This window comes from Tachysurus vachellii, chromosome 7 (assembly GCF_030014155.1).
Source record: "Tachysurus vachellii isolate PV-2020 chromosome 7, HZAU_Pvac_v1, whole genome shotgun sequence".
NCBI lineage: Eukaryota > Metazoa > Chordata > Actinopteri > Siluriformes > Bagridae > Tachysurus > Tachysurus vachellii.
Genome location: NC_083466.1, coordinates 16100798 through 16125487, shown reverse-complemented (window position 1 = coordinate 16125487; position 24690 = coordinate 16100798). Strand labels below are relative to the sequence as shown.

Genomic DNA, 24690 nt, shown 5'->3' with positions numbered 1-24690 from the left:
ACCATGGCTTACTTTTATTGTTCTTTTTCTCCTGTAAAGAAAGAATGAGATAGAATCACTGTTTGTTTCCTGCACAGTGTTTCAATCTTTGCAAAAAATAAAAAAATAAAAAAAAAAAGGTGCCAAATGTGTTATAGCAAATTGTATTAACAAAGTGAGAAGAATTTGAGACAATGTGCACAAATAAACGTGTTGGAATTCGGTTTAGAAAAGCACTGGTTAGTCACAGCAGGAAAAAAAAGAAGAAGAAGAAGAGGAAGAAGAAGAAAAAGAAATAGATAAATATGTATCACCAGCTAATACACAAATACAAGGTTTACTAACTATACGCAAGAGTGATAAAAGCATACCTAGGAAGTATCTTATTAATTTAAGTGGTCTATATGAATGTTTGGATTGCATTTAATGAAGTGTATTAGTGTCAAAACAGGCCAAACCTGGCAAATCTACCACACTCTAGTCACACACTGATACTCTTTTTCTGTGAATCCTTTTCCTCTCTCTCTTTCTCTCTTTTTCTCTCTCTCCCTCTCTTTCACTCTGTCTCTCTCTTTTCTTATGAATCCCTGTTCAGGTCATTTATATTAACCTTCCACACCCCTGAACATGTTCATCTGACCTTGGTGATTGTTGCTAGGCTGTTGCTCACACGCTCCCGTGTGAGATCCCATTAGCCTTTGATTCGTGATGGGTTGAGTTAGGGTTCGTTGAGGCTGACGTGAACTTTAGTACCATAGCAGGTCATTAAAGACCAGTGTGGGCATGTTTTGGTGGCTGCAGGGCTCACACTGGGCTTACGTTAAAAGAGTCAAGCTGGAAGGATGGTAGCCCTAGGGGGAGGCGTGAAGGTACGATTGATAAGCTGAGTCATGCTCGAAATCATGCTCAGTCATGCTAAGCTGATGAGTGTGTGTGATCGACAGCAAGTCGATTAAAACCAACACGGTGCCAACATTTCTAACGTCGCTACGCCCTACGGAGTAAGTTATGTAATGTGGCACTTGCGTGCATTAGAAGATGAGGTTCTAATGCTGAGCCTTTTACCACAGACCTGATAATTTTCTATCATCGTCTGGCTATAAGGTAATTCGGTGTTTTATACAGAATTAATAAGCTTGTTCGAATACATTATCTTTTTTATAGTAATGACTACATGCAGGCTTGTATGATAGATGGACAATCTTTTTAAAATTTTAAAAATGTGTCTAATTAAGGAAACCTAAAGCTGTGCAGAGGAAAGTTAGAGGAAAGATATTGAGCTTTGACTTTTATGTCTTCTTAACCCCAAGACATTGGGGAAGAAAGTGAGAAAACTTTTTACGTACAACTTAACTTTAACCTGCACTTCTGTATATCAAATATTAAATAGATATAACGTATTCCAATTCATTTTAATAATAATTTGTTAATGTTGGTTTAATTGCTGAGGTATAAGAAGAATAAAACACTTCGGAATGCGTTCTTATGTGTTGTTCAGGACGGTATAACCTTAACACCACTTCATGCCAGATTGCATCACACCACCCAGTCTCTGATTATTTTCTCATAACAACATGCCCTGTCATGTTATATTCCTTACTTAACAAAAAGTATGTTTAACATGCTGTAAAGTGCACACCATTTGAACAGACACTACAGTATAGTCAGATTTAATCCTATAATTCTGGGAATGAAAATGATGAATGATGTATCTAAGCTTGCAGCACAGATTCAATCCGGTGCAGAATTCCCTGCAGTAGTGGAGGAAGGCCAATAAGATCTCACTTTTACTTCTCCTGCTTGACACTTCACTGTCTGCTTTATAATGACCATCAGGATGAGGGTTTGTCTCCACTACACCTTTGTTCCTCTCTCTCTCTCTCTCTCTCTCTCTCTCTCTCTCTCTCTCTCTCTCTTGCTCTCTCTGTCTCTCTCTCTCTCACACACACACACACACCCAAGGGTCTGTCCTACAATTAAGCCATCAAGGCCTTGTTGCAGTTCTCAGCCTTTACCCAGAATTCTTTGCAAGCTCTCCAGGGGGCACCAAATTGCACTAAACCACTGGCTGTTGGTTAAAGTGTCAGAGTTCAGCCGGTGATCATATCACCTCAATCATTCCCTCTGACCATTTCATCCTCCAGCCAGCCCTCAACCCTCTCACAGAGCAGTGAATTCAGTTGAATTCACTCACCAGGTCTTTGAGAATTTGTTCGTGTGAATGAAACTGTGGGCTAATTAATGCTTACTATGGGATCTCGGTCTCAGTTTTACTATCAGAACTCGCCAGCAAGTTATGGGTCAAGTGCAATAGGTTGATATGCATAGTACACTTGATGCAGCAATTGGAGATGGATTTAACCCGAGACACATTTGATTACACATATAAATGCATGCGGGATACAATCCAGATGCGAGACGCATGACCAGGTTTAAATGGGGTCAAAGAAATGGCATGTAATTGAATGTGAATTTATTAGAGCTGCTTACTGATTACAAACTATCAATGTCTTCACATCTGAATGTGAATGTCTAAAGGAGGATGATTAATCTCAACCTTTTGGGTTTAATCTCAGCTAAAGAGAGTTATTCACTTTCTCTTTTCAAAGTACAAACGAGGCCAACGTATTCATTTCTTCTACCTTTTTTTTCACTCGGCTAAGAGATCCAGTCACTGCAACAAAACCATCTGGCCACATTCAAGCCAATGGAAAACAGTGACAGATTTGAACGATCAGGCAGTAACGCATGAGATACTGTAGTAAATTTGTGAAAGAAAAGTTCATTGGTGTGTTCTATCTATACTTAATCTGCATCAGGTAGAAATTTCAGCAGAAATGTTTTTGTCTGTTCGTTTTATTGCCCAGGTACAGAACACACAGATTATACTATTTAAACTGTTGGCCATTGCATGGCTAAGGGGCATGTAATTGTAATTTTTATCATCTACGACTTTCTTTCCTTTCATTATATGCATATTATGTTCAGAATTTAAATCATCAATCAAATAAGCACCATAAACCTGAACAAATCCAATAGTCTATGTGTATTCCCTCAGCTCGAAACGTGTATAATTAAATCAGTAATGTGTATTCGATCTGGCATCCACTGTAAATGTGCCCTCTCTTTGTAAAGATGCTGAATAGGGCTAAGAGTCCAAATGGGATCTGGCTGATTAGTATTGTATAAATACTGCAGAGGGCTAACAAGGTCAAGAGCACTCCTCATTCAACCGTATTATTACACATAGACGCATAGACACAAACACACACTTAAAGGTCATATCTGTGAAGGAAAATGCATGTGTGGGGGTGACACTCTCACTTCTCTTTGGGCTTTTTCCAAATCCCACTGACTCGAAATCTGAATCTCCAGTCAGTTTGAAGACTACAGGCTGACTGCAGAGAGGCTTCGGAGGAGTTCAACAAATGGGGCCACACACACGGGACGGAAATGCTAGCGGCTCGGCGTTGTACTAACTGTCGTGCAGCATAGTGGGCTTTTCTGCCAGCAGGGGCTCAGTGCATAATGTGTGCCATTTTCCAGCAAGTCCCTTTGAATACATTCAAAAGAGGCATAAACTTCAACCCGCCAGAACGATTGAGACTGAGGGATGAAGGATGGGGTGCAGCGGAAGAAATGGTACTGAGCTATTCTGCAAGTTAATTACATACGGACAAAAGTAGATTCTTGGGCACAGTCAGTTCCCTGCTGTTGGGCGACTGGTGACTGCAGGGTCGTATGTAGGCTAAAATGCTAGAAGTGACTGACAGCAAGATTTGTAAGAATTTAGAATGTATATATGTTTGTGTGTGTGTGTGTGTGTGTGTGTGTGTGTGTCTTAATGAAAGTTAAAGGAATAGAAAGTGTGTGTGTTTTCTTGACTGTAATATCAGCCTTTTTCCTGCTGAGAATAGCTGAGCTCAACAGTCTGGTGTTTTGATCTGCGTTTTCTGGATAGGAAACACTACTCTAGCAAATGCTGACCCCTCTGTCCAGTCTGTGCTTGTATGTGTGTGTTTGTGTGTGTGTGGGAGTGTGTCTGTGTTTCAGAGCAAGACAGGAAGTGTTTACATGTACCTTTAACTTGGCACTCTGCTGAAAATCTGTTTACACCTATATAACATAATCTGAACCAAGCTGTAATACACACAGGGTTGGATTTAGTGCTAATGTAATAAATGTGAATGTTATAAAAATGATAAATATGTGAATCATATCACAGTGTAACACAAATCAAATTCTATTTTAACATTTATTTTGATTGAGCTGCTTGCTTTTTTTTTTTTTTTTTTACTGCACTTACAAAAGAAAGATATGGCCCTTTCCTGAGCTAACGAATTATTTTAAGCTCTTAAAATATACAACATGAAATTTCATTAACTGTGTGTCATTATATGGGATGTGTAGGTTGAGAATGTTGTGACTAAATAACCAAATTCTTCTTCTATTTAATGGATTATACCCACATCCTTCTGTCAAACAGAAATTTAATTAGCATTGGCCTCAATCAGTTTACTCCATAATGTTATTTTGATTCCAATTAAGCCATCAGTCAAATCATTAATGGATTAACAGTCAGCATATAAACACAGCTACTGAGTAACAGTGATGCACACCAGCATGGCTACCAACCAAAACACACACACACACACACACACACACACACACACACACACACATACACACACACGATCTTGAATATTCCTCCAAGCCTCAAAAAAAAATTGCATAAAAATAACCACAGACTCACTCGTTTAATTGCCTGCAAAAGTTTCACATGCTGCCTGCCCTCCTCTTTCACAATAAAATGCTTGTGCGACTGTCTACATTTTCCTCCTCTCACAATCTAATCTAGATTCTGAACCTTTCTTTTTCCTTTAACAATCTAATGAATATCACATTCTCCCTTTTTAACAGGTCATTAACTTGCCTGTCTTGGGACACTTCACAGAGTTCCCATTTTGCCAGAAAACAGAGACCAGGGATCCACTCGTCCTTTTAACAAACCCTTTTTTTTTTTGAGAGCAGCTACGAAGCTTCAAAAAATCTCTTTAACTAGGTTGTAGTGTTATAAACATAAAGTGCTTTTCTTAATGCAAACAAAATGCTGTAGTAAAAGGATTCTATTAAGAGTGTGGTGGTAATAATACATTATCTTTTATTATGTCTGTCTATCATATGGACATATAAGACAGAACAAGAAAGAAGGAATAAAGAGAGAGATTTCCTTATGTCCGTTTTGTCGTATTTGATTGGTTTGTACTGGGGCTGAATTAGCTGACTGATTATTGGCCATTATGAGGATCTAGCCTTATACTCGGCTATGTGTAGAAGCCTTGTAGCATTTTAAATAGGAATGGGAATTATCCAAGTCCCCTACACACACACACACACACACATACACTGTCGCCCTCTTCTTAACAACTGGTTACATGCATACAGTATACATATAAAATTAGCTAAATAAATTGTAAAACAATATTAATAGTGCTCTCCACAAGTACATCCTAAGTCCCCGAGGGTCCATTATCTGTAGGCTGGAAGTCTATGATTATTTATGTCTGTGATTTATTTTCATAACATAACAGTTGTACTAACAACTTATCGACTACAATCATAATTATAATTTATCTTCTATGGTTGTAATCAATAATTATTTACATGAATGAAATCACTAAAGTTTAATAATTATGGTTATAAATAATATGTTAAGTACCATTTGAAAAAAAAAAAAAGAAAAGAATTTGAATGCTAATGTGATACAAAAGGCATCTTTTATTTGAATGAATTTAAAATGGTCTGTTGTATTTATGATATATTTTTATTAAGATTTTTTAACACTACTTGGAGTATTTGGCTGTTAATATTTTGTTACGCAAATGCAGGTTAAAAGTCTGTTTAGTTTATAAAGTAAGCGCATTATACTGTTCAGTCATTTGTTTTCCGTTTGCAATTGCGAATCCTTTTTAGCAGCACAAATGTTAACATGCTAGTTGAGGGATAGTGCTGAATGAAAAGAAGGCTACTATTAGGATAGTGAGAAGAAAAGAGGCGAAGCGAGCGTTGACCTGGTTTGCTTCAGTAGACTCAGTGTCCAGCTGCATATGCTTTCAGAGGTCTCGCATCAGTAAACCTGGGCAACAGTGTAAAACATCCCATCCTAACACAATGAAACACATCACATGAACAAGAGCCATGACCGATATGGTGCAGTAAGCATGCGACTGACCTCACTTTGTCTTGTCTTTTTATCTTTTTTGTCTTTTTTCTCTTTCATGTTCAGAATAGAGTTCATGGTTTGGAGGCACATGCTTTGTTGCTGTCACTATTTTTGTGCTTAAACTATGTCTGCTCACTGTCACTATCTGCTCCATGCTCTTATTTTATTTTATTTTATTTTATTTTATTTTATTTATTTATTTATTTATTTATTTATTTATTTATTTATTTATATAAAAAAAAACTTTATATGCTGTTACAAACGTGTTATTTATTATTTTATTATTTCTTTCTTTTATGTGACTAATGTTCATAATTGCAACTTATTATGCTTATTTTTAGTATTTGTATATTATTATTATTATTATTATTATTATTATTATTATTATTATTATTATTATTATATACTTACTGTCCACTTTATTAGGAACACCGGTAAAGATGCTCATTTATTCAGTTATCTAATCATCCAATATAACCAATGGATAAACTCAGACACAGACACAGAACAAGAGCTTCAGTTCATGTTCACATCAAACACCAGAATGAAGAAAATGTGTGATCTCTCCGACTTTAACCATGGCATGGCTATTGGTAGCAGATGGGCTGGATTGAGTATTTCAGGAACAGATGATCTCCTGGGATTTTCACACACACACACACACACACACCAGTCTCTAGAGATCACATAACAAACACACAAACAAACAGAATGAGTGAGCAACAGTTCTGTGAAAACACCTTGTTGATAAGAGAGGTCAGAGGAAAATAGCCAAAGTAGGTTTTTGGCCTCAGGAAGACTACAGTGACTCATATCTTCTCTGTACTACTGTAGTGAGCGGAACAACCTCTCAGCATGCACAAAACAATGAACCTTGAGGTGTTGGACAACAGCCAAACAGCAGAAGACCACACTGGATTTCTGTGCTGTCAGTCTTCTTCAACAGTCTTCAGCTGTCTAGTATCTGTTCTTCTAATAGCCTGAGATTCTTGTTCTTGGGTGACAGTAGAGGAACCTGAAGTCGTCTTCTGCTATTGTAGCTCACCAGCCTCATGATTTGATGACTTTTGAATTCTGAGATGCTTTTCTGTTCATTACAGCTGTAAAGGGTCTTTGTTTTACTATAATAGCTATGCAGACCCTGGCAGAACAGACCAGCCTGATCATTTCTTCTGATCTCTGTCATCAACAAGGTGTTTCACCCTGCAGACCCTGCTCTCACAGGATGTTTTTTTTTTTTCACACCATTTTGTGTAAACACTAGAGACTAGAGACTGTGTCCAAGGAGATCAGCAAAAAAAAAAAACTCAGAAAAGCAGAAAAACTCAAACCAGCCTTGCTGGTACCAACATCCCTGCCACAGTTATAGTCACAGAAATCGCATTTTCCCCATTCTGATATTTGATGTCTACATAAAGCTCTTGCCACATGACTGTCTGATTGGATAACAGCAGAAATACAGGTGCAGGTGTACAGGTGTTCCTATTAAAGTGGACAGGGAGTATATGCTTAATTTAAACTTATATTTTTACCAGTCCTTGGTTAGTAAATTTTCCTAGTGCTGATCAACAGGAACACTGTCTGTCTGTCTGTCTGCCTGCCTGCCTGCCTGCCTGCCTGCCTGTCTGTCTGTCTGTCTGTCTGTCTGTCTATCTATCTATCTATCTATCTATCCATCATTAATATAGCATTTTATAAAGCCACACACTATATTTCGGTCTGTTCATACATTCCAGGCTCCTGTTCATGTGCAAACGGTTCAGCAGCATTTTAAATGAACCATATTACAGCAAAAAAGCTCCTGCAGATCCTTTAGGCTGCTGAATAGGTAGCGATGGTCCTTTATGATGGTGAACAGCACTTGAGGAAATAATTAGTGTACGGTTAGACCACTCCAACTGTGATTAATTGAGGGGAGATTAGCTAGCATAATTTCATTCTGGTGATGATGTGGCTGCCAATTACCTAATGCAACTCCTTTACCATTTCTCTCTCTCTCTCTCTCTCTCTCTCTCTCACTCTTTCCTCTCCTTTCTTTCTTCTGGTTTTTATATTCCTCTCATCCTGAGTCATTGTCACTTTGTCATGGAGACCTACACACAGCACACACCCGGCGTTCACAGAAAGGCTTGTGACATGTAGAAGCAGAAAATGTAGTGCATAGTGATAGAACAGCTCATGCTTTTCCCCACACATTTATCCAAAAAAAAAAAAAAAAAAGAGAGAGAGAGAGAGAGAGAAAGAGAGAGAGAAGAAATCATTATTCATAGCAGGCACTACCACTTTCATTTCACAGATCACATGGCAAATAGATGGGGAGAGGAGTATGAGGCATTCAATAGACAGACACAGTAAAACAGGCAACGTGTGTGTAAGAAAATGGTAGGGCTTGAGCTCAGACTGAATCTTTACTGAGGGAGAGATAGACCGGGGTTAAAATATCAAATGTTTGTAAGTATGTGTGTTTTGGTTTGTGTTGTTTTATTTTTTTTTCCTCTCTATCGGTCTTTAGACTACGTCTCATTGGCTCAGAGCAGTTTGCCTTATCGCATGCTTCCAGACGCACACACACACAATAGCCTATTTTACACCATTAAATGCGTATTTGTCAAAATACAATTTCAATTAAATCCCGCAACCCTGTCGCTGTGTATTTTGCTCCACTTACTACTGAAACTCGAAGAGAGGATGGAAGGAAGAAAAGGCTGAATCTCAACGTAAACTTATATAAGGAAGAAGACTCGTAAAACTGTTTGAATTGTACAATAAAGCTACAATGAGCAGAGAAAAAAAAGGCTTTGTTTGTTTAAGCGTTACATAAGAAATACACATTATAAAGGACTTATTAAATGATCAAATGTGCTCAAACTAAATTGTAACTGGAACTGTCTGCTTTAAAATGTATAATGATAATATATTGTCAAACCTATTCTGCAGTATATACAGAAACATTTCCACAAAACTATTGCGTATACGATAAATAGAATTCATGTGGATTTCACACTGGGCATGTTTTGTTTTGCGAGTGTGATTGATCCCAGATCCTCTCGCAGCTCTGCTTTAGTTTCATTCGCACTTTATTCTCTCGAACCCTAGTGCACCTGCGTTTATCCTGCACCACTACACGAATGGACAACATAATACGATTATTATATGTTTTTTTTTGCAAACAACATTCTTCTGTCAGTCCTGATACATGTGTAATGTACATATATCACCATCTCTCAGGGTAAGAAGTAGGTATTCATCAACACTCTTTCCTGTTCTGGAACCGAAAGATCTTCCCTTACCTCTTCCTGAAACAATTAAACTAGTACTTATTTTTGCTGTTGGTTTTATGTGTATATTAAAAAAAAAACACCCGTACCAGAGTTTTAGATTGTTGGTATCCCAAGTCTGTAACCTAGTGAACCAGTGTTAATGTATTCTTCGATAAAGACTTCAAAGCACTTTTGTACGTCTCTCTGGATAAGGACATACAAATGCGGTATATGTGGAAACTAATGATCATCATCAACTAAAACTTATGAGTAGTTTAATTTACTTCCTGAATAGGTACGGACCCCAGTAAGAGCTGTGTTTACGTTCATGGGAATCCTGGCACAGTTCCAGTGCAACCGAACTCAGACTGCCTCCTACAGGTAGTCTTGGGTTCGGTACTGCAGTGTGATTCCCAGTCCACATGACAGCTTTTACATTAGCAGATTTTCATTGCAATGCAAACCGTGCTCCATTTCAGACTAAAGTGCCACCATGAAAGCCTCCTCAGTCCTGCTGTTCAATCAGTCCTGATAAGCAACAAATTTCCCCTATCCTTCCACTCTTAAACAACCGTCTTTTCATTAGCACTTCAGGTCATGGCCTCTACCAGCGGTCCACCAGAGCTGCACTCATGATAAGGACCGTGCATGTGTTCCTTAGGAAGAGCCACCGTGTTTAATTCCCAGCATGCCGAGGGGCTTGAGAGGTTAATTAATTTAACCAGAGGGAGACGGTGTCTCATAGGCTCAAGATCCCTGACAAACAATGGACGCTGTTGGCCTCGGAGGGCCTCCTGAAATTGAGCTAAAACCTTGTGAACATTAGTCTGGTTCATATTTCCTGAGGATTAAAGCCCCCAAGGCTTTATATATATTTGTCTCGCACCTCATCAAAGTCAGCTGAACTTTTAGATAGTAAGAGTTTTCAGCTTACTGTTTCTCAATCCTGGAGTTTTGATGAGTTCCTCTACTTAACTTACTCGATTCAACTCATGGGCTCTTTAACAAGCCTGAAATAGGTTAAATCTGGTGATTTAGACCATTGACTCTGACAGGAAGTCTGTGAACAATAGCTAGGAGATGGCAACAAACCTGTAATATATATATAGGTCTGTTTGGCTGGAAGATGTAAATCTGAAGTAAACTTGAACTTCTTTCGGGGATATAAAAAAACATTATGACTTTAATGAGCACCACAAATTACTACTGTATATATTTATGTAGTATTTGTAATATTTCAATATAAGATTATAAGATTATAATGAAGGTGTCAAGAACTTTGTTTTACATTTTAACAGCTCTCTAGATGTAAAATACCAAAAACCCCAACCTGCAGTGGTGCTACTAAAGGAGCAGGTGTAAGACAGAGGCTGCTGAAACGATACTATAACGTACATACAATTTTGAAAGAGTTTATATGTGAGATTCTATGTCAAATTCTATGTCAAATATTAACAAAACCTTCATCTAGATGAAGCAGAAAGGCCAAATTGAGGGCAAGCATGTAACACCCTGGGCAATATAAGATAGCTCACATGATTTTTGGTTTTTGGATCAGGTGCTGGATGTGGGAACAGATAATTGTGAAAGTGCTCCCTGGGCCAATTAAAGCTCATAATTGAGTTCTGAAAAAAAAAAAAAAAGAAAAAACCTTTCCTCATCTGAGCTTCCTTTGTGCATAGTGTTGGCACACTTTAATTAGATGGAACTAAAGTGACACCTCATGAAAAGTATTTACTAATTTAAGTCTGGAGCCATATCAGGATTAATTCAATTTAATGCAATTCAATGCACCTAGTACAAGCTATTCAATTATAGGAAGAATCTAAGATGTCTCCTGGTGGAAGTGCGTCACCTTACAGCCATTCTGATTCCTCATGCAGTACAAATATATCGTCAGGGATATATATTTATAAGATTATTTTTTTGTTTTTGTGAAGCATTGTGTCAGATGTGGTCCTTTCTACTTGAGCACAGGGTGTGTGCAGGTTGTGCTGTGTTATCAGAAATGATTGGGCGCGTGTCAGTGTCTTTCCCTCCCGCAGCACCGGCCAGTGGCGCTAAATCAAGGCTGTCTTCATGGTGCATTGTCACTGCAGCGCTCTCCTGGACTGGAACTAAACGATCGATAGCCTCTTTACTTCACCTGAGGCATAGCAGGGGAGCGAGTGACACAAAACACTGAGGCCACCCGCCTCACTCTGTATGTGTGTGTGTGTAGGTGGGTGGATGGGTGTGTGTGTGTGTGTAGGTGGGTGGATGGGTGTGTGTGTGTGTGAGTGTGTGTGTGCTCCAGAATTTTTTTTATAAATGAGGTTAGATTTGTGGGAGAGCTTGCTACACTATTTTGTATGCAGGTGTGAAGTTGTGAAAGCAGGTAGCATTTAAATAGTGACAATGTGAAATTTGGGAATATATTGGGAATATGCGTGCTTGCCACAAGATTTCTGTAGTTTGCACACCTTGAGTTTTTGTTTATAAGGCTAAAATTCAAAGCAAGATATTTTGTTTGTTTGTGTGTGTGTTTTTTTTTTTTTTAACTTAAATCCAGCACTCGTATACCCCAAGCCTTGCTATTTCTTCAGGCATCTCTATGGACCCATTAAATCTCTGCTAGAAGTGTGCACTGTTTGTAAATACCCCTTCTCTTCTCTTTCTCTCCTTGACTCTAGAGCTGACTGGATAAGAAATGTGCGTCTCTAACTGGAACATCCCGAGCTCTGAATCAGAACGGCGTGTAATGCTAGCTAAGCTAGCAGCAGGCTCGGAAGCACAGGCTGCATTATTAAATGAAGGCAGGCGACCGGTTTTGGCGTTTCTCACCCTGGCTCATCAGAAATAAGAGCGCGCTTTATTAAATGCACTTTCACAAGGGGTTTACGCTGGCGTCTCCTGTGCGATCAAAGCGGCGCGCCACTGCTGCTTTACTCCGTTTGACTCTGATTCCTCTTGACAAAGTGATTCAATTAAACGTCTCTTATCCACCTCAAAAATAAACTGAGAAGGGAGAAAAGAAAGGAAGAAGGATATACTGATAGAGCTCTTCTCCTATGATGACAGGATAGATAGATAGATAGATAGATAGATAGATAGATAGATAGATAGATAGATAGATAGATAGATAGATAAAGGTGATATTAGTCTAAAGTGACATATCAAACCCCACCCCGTTTGCACTCTCTGTGCATTTAGAGCTGTTGTATATCTGCACTCCAGTCCATTTCCTATGCTTTAACTGCCAATGCTGCACTACTATATGTGCCAGGGCTCTTTAAAATAGCCTTGAAATAGGATTGGTTCTCCGGTGTGTTTGAGTCTCTTGCTCTCAACAAATTGATTTTTGACCATTCACTTATTGCGGGCGCAGTGCTGTGTCTGAAGCTGATGGCTTGTGAGAAATATTTATCCACATTGATCGCGGAGTTGATGAGTCTGTTATAAACGCTGCAGTTCAAACAGTTTGGGCCCCTAAAACGTTTCTAAATATCAATCAGCTACAGGTGGCAAGGGAATCAGTACGCAGACTACCATGTAAATGCCAAGAAGACCAGGAGGGAAGGCAAGAATTTTATTTGTGCTTCTGATTTTACACCTTGTGTTATAAAAGAGCGCTTTTTTATATGCTAGCTGAAGCTGTTACAGAGGTCTGTTTAGATACGGAGAAGGGAGGACAGAAGAGAAGGAAGGCAAAAGTGCAAAAAAACAAAAAACAAAACAAAACAGAAAGGGTTAAATTGCTGAGGTTAAACGTCTTCCTTAGCTTGAGGCACGGTGCTTGAGGGCTTACCGACTGCCATGAAGAGTCTGGAACTGATAATTCAGTCTGCTGCTATTTCATTAATGATTCAGGACCTACAGGATATTTTTCCGCATCAAACTTTCATACCATCAGGCAGTTTTCACTGTATCGGGTTTTTATACTCGAAGGATGATAAAGCGGACGAAAAAGTGCCCATCTTTTAACGTGCTGTCTTCACTACCATCTGATAGCACAGTGATACACTGATAGACACACTCAAAAATAAAATAAATATATAAATAAATCACACAAAGCTTTAAGATGGTTCATCTTTGACTCGACTTCGACGTATCTACCTGATGAGAAATCGCCACGGAGAACTTAACAGCGGGATCTTACATTAGATACGCTATCTTTTTTTCTATCATTCTTGCTCACACTAGCTTACTTGCAAACACACACACACACATACACACTCACACTCGCAATTTGATTTAAGCGCTCTGCTCTCCCGCGTCATACTTCTTTAAATCTCTGGTGGAGCGGAAAAGTCAACAAAGTCGATCATCTCGCAGCAATAAAACTATCCACAAGTTCCCACTCTATAAAGCAAGGTCATATGTAAATCCCTCCCCTCCCACTGCAAGCGCCTGTCACATCAGCATAATAAATAACAGCAAAAAAAAAAGAGCTCGAGGAATTCACAAGAGCATAGTGCTCTGAAGGCTAGCTAAGCCCAGGGCACTCTCCAGTAAGCGAAAAATGACTTTAAATCAATAGTAAGCTGACTGCGGCAATGTTACATTTGTGTGTGGGTGTGTGTGTGTGTGTGTGTGTGTGTCTTTGTGCGTGCCTTGTGTATGTTAGTCAGTTCAACAATGATGGAATTACCAGAATTCGTCCGATGAAGGACCGAATTTCTGAAACATGTACAAGTATTTTTAATACTATTTCATCCTGAGCTTAGATTATTATCTGTGTCTTTTTCTGGGTTTATTCCAAGTCCTTCGGTTTCTTCATAACTCTTAAAAACATGATGATTGGTTAAACTATTGGATAGTTTAATTGGTTAATTACCCCAAGCTTGGAAATTATATGTGAAAGTGTACTGGAATCTAAGGAGTATTTTGGACTCCAAGGATAAAGCATTTAGTCAAGATGGATCAACGAATGAAATCTTATTCCACACATTCAAGCAGTTTCTGTACTGTTTATCGTACACAAGGGAGCCTGGAGTCTATCTGAGGGGTCTCAGGGCACAAGGCAGGAGACACCCTGGAGGAATGCCAACTCATCACAGGGCACCATCACAGACACACATACACACAAACTACAGATAGTTTATAGATGCCAATCAGCTATAACACTTGTCTTTGGATTTGGGAGGAAACCTGAGTACCTGGAGGAAATCCCTGAAGCACATGAAGAGCATGCCAACTCCACACATGCAGGACAGAGGCAGGAATCAAACCCCCAACCCCAGAGGTGCGAGGCAAAATATGTGATAGCCAATAAACCACTTGTTTTGGTGTATGTGCTAGCTTAGTCGTTAAGGTGTTGGACTACCTGTGAGTTCTAATCCCAGGTCCACCAAGCTACCACTGCTGGGCCCCTGAGCAAGACTCTTAACCATCAAATGCTCAGTTGTTTAAAATGAGCTAAAAGTTTAGCTACTGAGTTTAGCTACTTATTTTGTTCAGTAGATCAGCCTCTGTCTGACTCGTCAGTGAGGAAGCAGAAATGAATTTGTATTTGAAAATATTCTTTTCTCAATAGGAAGAAAACTGTTGAAAAATCATTGTTAACGATCATATTTCACATGGTGAATAAAAATCTTTACTGGATTACTTAGCATCACTAACTATGTTAAGCTGCAAAATAACAGCAGGATAAAATGCATCACCTTTCTAAATACTTTGCATACATTATCGGAAATGAATTTAAAATGCTATATCGCAGAATCTATGCATAATAGGATGAAACTAATCTCTATCCCAAGTTAATATTTTGAGTTTCCTCACATGTGTAGTGAATTTGGTGAGAATCGGATTTGGGGAGAATTTTCGGCCAACAACACCCTGACCTTAGCATTTTGAGTACTTTTGAGCATTTTGAATGAGTACTTTTTTGACCACAAAATTTACATTGTCTGATCTTCAAACTTGCACTATGTGTAAAGGGGGGTTAAATACTAAAAAGGAAAGAAAGCAGTAATATTTAGTGCAGACCATCACTGCGGTTTCTGAACAATACCTAGCTTTAGCATTAGTTATCCTCCCTCAGCTTTCTTTTTTTAACCTACAAAATAGTATATTTTGCTATGCTTTCATGTTCAGCGCTCTGTATTTTTTTATTTATTTATTTTTTTTGGGGGGGGTAGTTGATTTATTTTGTATAATGTATTATGTACTTTTGTCCATCCCTGCAATATTTCTGCCCACCACAATGCTGCAATATTTCTGCAATATTCTTGTCCAGCACAGTGATGTTAAATATGCAAGACTTTCACTGCAAAAAAGTCTATACTGTTGAGGTGAGGAACATAGTGAGGTCTGAGGATCTCAAAGCATAGTCACTGGAGGAAATAATATATATATATATATATATATATATATATATATATATATATATATATATATATATATATATAATTTCATAATTTTAATTTATTTTATTGCCACAGCTTTCTGAATAATCAGGGGAACAAAAACGGCATGGAAAAAGCCGTCATGAGACTTCTATCGCAATATGCAATATTTCTCATTTTTCGGAGGACAAAAGAAGTCACCCAACCTGAGATTGAATGCCACATGAATCAGAAACCTAGCTATTATGTTTCCATATCTTTGCCATTGCTTTATTTCCTATCAATAATAACGCCTGTCTTTTAGGACGAAAGGAACAGCAAGAAATAGCATCTGTAAAACGGCACACAAAAGGGGAGAGACTGGCATTATACACAGTAATAGATTTCAGTTCAGCGGAAACTCCTTTTTTTTTTTTTTTTGAAAATATAATACGCTGTGTATTGCCCTGTGCGTTTCTCACACAGTAAGGGAGCAGTGTGGAAAGAGCGATAGAGAGGCTGGTAATTGGTGAAGGAATTTAATAAGACTTATACCTCTGTAATATGTAAAGGTCTGCAGGGTGGGGAAGAGAATGTAAGAAGAGGATGAAACACAGCAACGGAAAAAAAAAGACAAAAATGGAGCTACAGTAGCTATTAATAAAAGCCTGTGCTATTTTCTTCAAGGCTAAAATGGCTTACAATCCATATGCACCCTGATTTTACCTCATGTTATGCCTAATGTGTTTCTTGTTGCAGTATGTTCCCAGCCAGAACTATTAGCTAGGAATTGAAATATGCACACACTGCTGCTTGGGCAAGTAGCACGATAGGTCAGTCCACAGTGTATGGTGTTCATACTTGGCTAGCTCTGTCTCTTGGTCTGTTGCGCTCGCTGACATTTACAACCCAGACCATGCTGCTAGTGTATAAACCTTCCAGGCCATGACAGAATGTGGATTTGGGACAAGTCCATCTTGGTCAACCCCTCAAAACATGCTAGACTCCAGTGCGCTTGACCAGAAGCCAAGTTCGAGTGTCTAAACATGACCCGCATATGAGCAGAAAGCAAAGACGGTTTTGCCAAAAGACTTTCAATTCACTTAACATAAAATCTCTTCATTGTCCTCTTCTCTTCTTACTCCTGTTATGCTAATTAGTGCAAATCGCACGTCTTGTCCTAGTCGAAGGAATGCGCCCTTCCTGCTCACGTCACGAAATGTTTCAAATAAATAGGAAGCGACTAATAATGGGCTAGAAGAAGGACACCGTGGTGGAAGTGTGGAATGTGAACGTTCCACAGAGAAGCCACAGAAGACAGAGCCATTAAGTCAGGGAAGGCATTTTAACTTAATACCAGCCATGAATTGGCAAAGAGGAGATACCGACAGGCAGACAAGGCTCACAGGAATGCTAATAACCTTAGCGCAAAGACAAAGAAGACACAGTAGAAAGACTTGGAGGGGAAAAAGCTTCACAATGCTTTCTTTTACATATCCTCTAAATTACCACTTAATTTCATTTCACCACTTCAACGTCTTCATTTCATCCCGTCTGTGCCTTAGAAAGAGGCGGATGCAGCTCTCGATAAATGTATTCTGATCCCTCAGGGACTAAGTCTAATCCATTGTGCAGCGTAAGGAGCTAGTATCGTGGGACGCATGCGTTAAAGCAACGCGGCATGTGGGTGCATTAGCATTATTAAAGGGATGATGAAAAGTGACTCGGTAGCTTGCCACCGATGAAGCGTTCAGCTGTCTCAGCGGAGTGGAATGACAGCGCTTGGCGAGAGTCCAACCGAACCGGTGTGTGACGTGATCTCAGAGCTTAGAGAAGAGCGTGGCGCATTTGCGATTTCCAGTGTTATCTTGCACAAACACACGTCATGAAAAGCGTGGCATCGTTTGAGGCCTATCAAATATTAACAGGAAAGAAATGCAAGCGCTGGCTCGTTATAACAATTTTTTTTTTTAACAGTGTAGAAATGCAGAAGTGTTCTCAACATTGTAACTGCTGACTACATGAAAATATGAGAAAAAAAGAGAGGGAATGCGTCTGTGTGTGAGTGTGTGTGTGTTAAAGAACCATGACCCAGAAAAAGGATTTTATTCCTTTATAGAGTGAATAGAAAGAGCCCAGCTGAAATGCATTCCATGTTTCTTTTTTTTTTTTTAGTGTTCTAATAATAAATGTAGTTTCTCTCTATGCAGACTATCACCATGGTATCACTGTATGTGATATACACTCAACTGACAGCACGCTTAGCGGTCACTCATTGTGATGGACAGATGGAATTAGTTGCTTGGGAGTCACCATCATGCTCGCGAGGACCACAATTATTTAGTCTCACCTGAAAACATGGGCCGTGTGCAAGATCTCATAATGCCTACAGGTTACCACCAGCACGCATGCCACCTGTTATAAACCGTGTGGTTTTGGATGAACAAAGGGCTTCATAATAAAGAAAACACCTATTAAGATTTAATGAGCTAAAAACAATGAAATAACAGCAGGAGTGCAAATGATCCATTCAATCTCTCTATTTACTGTATATCTTTCACCTTCACTACATTATACTACAGGAAGAGTTGAAAATTAAAGTCATAATGCACACTGTGCAGAAAGTACTGCACAACACACACACACACACTCCATAATGAGCAGTGCACAAACCAAAGGATTCAAACCTACACTTTAAACCTACACAGCAGTATGATTTTTATATATTTTTTATTTTTATTTTTATTATTATGATTTTGTTAATTATTTTTGAGGTGTTGTGTCTACGATATAGTAATTCTCAGAGAGCACTGTGTCAGTGGTGTAGAATATAAATCGGTGGGAATACTGTATGTCATGCAGCAAGTGTGAGAGCGTGAAAAGGTCCAAAATTATGAGTTTAGAGAAAAACGGCTACAGGCTTAGCTCGATGATGCGCAAGGTCTTAGCTCATTTATTTGTCCTACATTTTACTATGAAGCTTGCTGGAAACACTTTAGAGTAACAGTACCTGAATTATCGTGCATTAATATCTGAATGAATACTCATAAATATGAACTAATTGAGATAAGGCATGGAGTTATATTGAAGTAATTAAAGAGAAACCTAACCTTAAGTACGATGCAAAGCTTCGGAATTCATGCATGAATAATGACCACCTTAACTAAGTGTTTGTTAATTAAGATATTAATTAACATGTAGAGATCAACTCAATCAAATATGCTCTATTAGAACGAATATCAATTAAATGTGTAAAATACGCGGTGTTGGATTACTTGTTGTTGGGTTTACAGTGATCCTCACTAGTAACACACAGTAATTATTTTATCTCATCCTGTTGTACTGTACATCATTACACATCAATTTCTCTTGTAATCTCACCGTGTATGTTTACATTTCATTCTGATCAATCATTCAGTTGATACACTTATCCAAATTGACTTACATTTAGCTCATGTATACAGCTGAGCAGTTGAGGGTTAAGGCCCTTGCTTAAGGGCCCAGCAGTGGCAGTTTAGTGGATCAGGGATGTAAACGAACAACCTGATAATCAGTAGTCCAGCATCTCAACTACTGGGCTACCAAAACCACACTAGCACATCATGCTCTGTGTTTCTTAGAGCTGGGACTTACCAACATGGCTGAAATGAATACAGTAACATTTATTCTATTAATAAGACACTATTTACTATTAACATTTAAAACCAGTGTAAAAATTATTTTCCAGTGTTTTAATCTGATTTATGTTTGATTTAGTTTTCCTTTAGTTATATATTAGTTAATATATTAACTAGCTAAAAAAACATGCACTGATAGGAACTTAAGGCAATTATTCACGCATGACTTCATAAGACTCACGTAGTTATGGTTCTCGTTATTATTGATTAATTACATACACGTCTGACCAGTTGTTAACTGGTTTAATTTAGTCGATCAGCAGCTAATGTTGTATAGTTACATGGTTTTTCCAGTGTAATTTAAGCTTAGTTTAACTAGTAAAAAGCAAGTCAAATGATACTTTAGTTCATTTTTTGGAGTGCATGATTTTGACAGATCTGTGCTATTTATGCTGTAAAGACGTTTAGGTAACTGTGTGCTTCTCCGTTCTCGAAGCATTTGAAAATCAATTTAAGTGAAACTGAATTAACCGTGGCTTATGCCGACTTTATTGCATGTATCCTATCTCCTAATTTCTGTATCTTCTCATCTTAACTGTTTTAGCTACCAGGCTTGCATAAGCTATCTAGTGGGTGTTTTTAGTGGGTTTTTCTGCATGTCATGCATTTAAGGCTTGGACATATTGAATAAAAGTGAGAAAATCATTGCTCCTTTTTTTTTTTTTGCTTCTTTACTATCTTATCACTGGTTAGTGGCACAGTGTATGTTTCATGTTTTTCTTCATATTGAAAGCTGTTATTATTATATAGGGTCAGGTAATCCATTAATAACTCTATGAAGCCTTTATTTTCACAATACTTAAGAAAAAAATGAAAGGATGATAATAACAGCAGATAAAAAAATACTTTTTTACATCCCAAACCACATTCTATTCTATTAAAGAGTATACTAGTGCCTCTATTGCTTCATTGTTAGTTAGGCATCCTATTTAGAGCATAGGAAGCCGTACGAACGCTCCAAGTCAAATCAAGTCAAGTCAAGCAGAATTAGTAGAATTAAGTCTGTATTACTTGCACAATAGAAAAAAGGTCGTCTGCAGGTATCCATCAGAGAAAGGGTAAAATTCCAAAATCATACATCATATAGCTTTAATCTGTAAAACTGCCATAATTGTACGCAATTTCCCACAACAGCAAGTCGTATATAAAACCGTCAGCATATCAGTATGCATGTATGATGTGGGGACTACAAATATATACATTTCTAATTAAATACAGCAGTGTGAATTTTTTCCCATGGCCAGCAGATGCCTGCAATCCTAGTAATGGTCTTTGAAGAAGAGCAACGGCAGTGGAAAGATGAAAAGGCCCTTCTCGAGCTTGTTAGCCTCCAAGCAGTGTGCCATTAGCAGAGAAAGTCTTTTTCCACTTCTGGCGCCGCTAAACACAGCGGACAGCGAAGCCCACCTAGCTGGAATTAATATTGGAAAAGGCAGAGATTTCCGGCACACATTAGTCTGAGATTTATTGACGGCTTTGCGCCGCAGACATGGCAGGTACACGTAGATATTTATCATTAAGGGAGAAGCAGTTGAATGTTCTGAAAGGTTTTCATAGTGCCATGTGAAGATTTGCAGAGAGCACTAACCAGAAGCTGGCACAGGTTTATTAATACGTCAAGCACCGAAAGCACCTTTTAAATATATCCTTTAAATAAACCCAAATATTGCTTATTTACAGCTCCTATTTCCCCAGTGGAAGTATTAACCTTGATTACTAGCAGCAAGGCGAGCTATAGGAAGTACTACTAAGAAATATTCGAAGGAATAGTGAACCCAGTGGCCACTCCCACACAGGTAAGAAGAAAAAAAGGAAGTTGCCTACATTATTAAGTCAGCTCAGTGCCTGCCCCCCATATCCATGCCAGTTCCAACACGGATAAATCCTAGCTGCCTCACACTGCGGTCCTGAACCATGGTTGTCCATCACAACACACACACACACACACACACTCAAGCACGCGTAGAGCTTTGAGAGACAGGCTGTTTTTTAACCTTTATTCAATTAAATTAAGCCTGGCTTTTTGTCAGAGTTTGTGTCTGCATTCTAAGTAACTTCACCAACCAGCAGGAGCAATCACAATGTCCTGATATGACTCTAAAAGTTTGAAAAAAAAAAAAAAAAAGACCTCTGTGTCCTCAAAACACTCAAACACCAAACTGCTTGTTCCCAAAGCTTGCTCAATTATTGCTGGAATCCTGTGGGGTTGAGGAGGAGGAGGAGGAGGAGGTGTTGGGGTATATGGAGGAGATGCAAAATTGATCTGTTGAATGGCAAACTGGCTTTCAATCACAGCTCAGTGTGCCCTAATTGTATTATAGTTTGAGAAAGTGATTAGTCCCTAAATCTTAGTGTAATAATAACAATCTACACAGGGGGTGGCAATGGCACATTTAACGGCTCGGAGTCCTGGGGTGGTGAAAGCCTCGGTCATGTACATAATAACAGGTTAGCCACTCTGCTGTGCTTTCATAATGGATAGAGGGAGGCATGTGATCATTGATGCATTTAATATTGCAAATTGCAAATGTTCCCAAACTGCAATTAAGTTCTTTAGACCAACTTCAGTGGGAAGTAAAAAAAAAGGGATATTTTGCTAGTGGAGAGAGGGCATGCAAATTAATGTGAAAGGAAACAAGGCTAAGTGAATATGGAGTTTTTCACTGAATGCAGCATACAGCTCTGTATTTAACATATAACATATGAAGGATTTCTTCGTGCTCTGTCTTTGAAATCCATATTGCGCCTATTAGATGGAAGGCAAGCTGTGTTGTCCTTGAAATGCTCCTCTTTCTCACTGAGCTTTGCAACTGGCTCCTAATTTAAACAGATGTGCCATGGGTATTACACCCAAGCTCCAATCAATGATGGCTACAAATATCCCAGCAACCTCTCCACCCAGGAAATGAGCTGTTTATGCCATGGAGTGCGCAAGTTGTGTTGCCCTAGAGACAGAGAGAGGGGTGTCTGACATTCAGGGTATTGGAACAAATGTTGCTTTCACAATTGAACAAAGGCAACAGGAAAGAGAACGAGTATTTGCTCCATGTTTGCTGCATACACATTAGGTCACGTGGCATCAGCTCACAAAAGGGTAAAGCGTTTTGACCATTTTTAACTAAACTGGAACAACAAGGACCAGGATTAGTGGAGATAAGGCCAGGTAACCTGAGATCACAAATAGATCAGTATTCCATTTTGCTAGGCTTTGCTTTGCTACATATTGCATGAACATGTTCTTGGTTCGGCAGAATCTCTTAAAGCATACTCTTAGTGCATATGTGAGGAGTGTGCCTTTATTGTTTATACTGCAATCCAAGGTCCCTCATCCTCTCCTGAGCTGAAGCTATTTCTGGTTTCAGCCATGCACCTGCACATCTCCTGTCTGTGAGAACATGCCAGCCATGCCCCCTTTTTCACTGCGAGCAAATGAAATGAAATTACTTTCATCTGTAAACAGTTCCCTTTTATAGCTAGCTGAAGTCAGCCGGCAAAATTGCATCTCTCTTTCTCATCTCTGTCCTTTCTCCTTTCTTTCAGCCACCCCCCCACCCCCCCACCCCACACAAACACACAGCCCCCCTCCGCTCCAGCCGTTGCCCTTCAAGAAATGGCACGTTGATAAAAATGTGGCTGAAAAGCAGCAAAAAGTCGGAGCTGCAGAGTTATTGTTTTTATTGATTTTCATAACTGGTGGGTGGGGAAGAGCACATGATCATGAAACATGACATTCATCATATGGAGGTATTGAACTTCTGCAATCACGGGCTAAAAACCGAAAAGAAGGGTCTCGGGGTGTACAAGAACCAATCAGTCCTGCTTACATCTACTCGCAGGAGCAAAATCGAATGAAATAATAGTATAGTATGAGTTGGTGGTATGTGTAGATATGTTTACGTGCGATACCTCTGTTTATCTGATAAGTAGCTAGTGCTGGAGATTAGGATTACTTAGGGAATGAGTAAACCTTCCCCAAGCCCCCTTACCTTCTGCCTGGTGGAAATGATGGGAAAAAAATAACCAGTATTATGAGGATTTTTCAGTGATACTGTACTTCTAGATTTGAGAATCTTTATCTTGATCTTTACTAAGCGCTTTATCCTGATCAGTACTGTAGATCTGGAGGCTATACCAAGACCTCTAAGCACAAGGCAGGAATAACCTGGATGGGATTCCAATCCATTGGAACTTAGACCTGGGAATATTTTCAAATATACTCAATATATTCATATGCAGAGCAATCGACAATCGAATAAAATGTTTCCTGGTCTTTTTTACTTAGTCTGCATGAACCCATGTTTACTGTAGCCTCAGATTCCTGCTTTTGCCTGACTGGAGTGGACCCCAACATGACCCAACCACCTCAAGATTCTCCATGTTGTGCCTTCTGAGATGTGTATTTGTGTTACTCTAGAAGGTTTCCTGTCAGCTTGAACAAGTCTGGCCACTCTTCTCTGACCTTTCTTAAAAACAAGGTGTTTCTGCCTGCAAAAGTGCTGCTCAAGTGCTGGATATTTTTTTTTCTCCAACAATTTCTATGTAAACTCAAGAGACTGTTCATAAAAATCCCATGATATCAGCAGTTTCAAAAATACTCAAACCAGCCCGTCTGGCACCTAGTACCAGCCAACAGTCACTAAGATTACACTGCTTTAAGTCATTCCAGCAGTATATCCTACCATGCCTGATATTTTTTTTCTCTGTGCAATCCCCTTTTCTATATTACTTCAAATACACTTCAGATACTTGTGCAGAAACTTTCATATTTGCTTCTGGACCATATATAAGATTTTGCATTATGGCGTGAAACCAATATACAGTGAAACAGTGAACATTTCTAGACCATTGTTATACTGCTTTCTGTGCAGAAGAAACAGATGACTCCAGGACCCCCACTAAGATCAAATCATTATTCCCTCCTTCCTTCTGCCTGTGTGTCCGAATCAGCAATATTTCACAGTGACAGAAGGACCCCGCAGCGGGCATCACACTCAGATGCCTGAAATTCTTCCTCTCCTTTATAAATTATTCTTCCTTCTGTTCAACAAATGCAAGAGATGTTCTTAAAGGTGCCACTCACTTTTGATTTATATATTTACTTGTTTTAATGTACCGCAAGCGACTAACAGACTTTGCCTTTTAATTGTGCTCATATACTTCCACTTTTTTTGTTGTTGCTTTTTAATATAGCTCCACTAAGATGGACAGTGGCGCCAGAACCTGTGAAAAGTGTCTCAGGTGTAATA

General features: G+C 38.9%; 1 protein-coding gene across 1 annotated transcript in view; it reads right to left on the bottom strand.

The window, feature by feature from the left end:
- Positions 1 to 24690, bottom strand: part of pcdh7b (protocadherin 7b) — a 140789-nt gene that overhangs the window by 4401 nt on the left and 111698 nt on the right. The window contains 1 exon segment of the mRNA XM_060874648.1: positions 13 to 31. Within this exon segment, the coding sequence (XP_060730631.1) occupies positions 13 to 31 (19 nt within the window).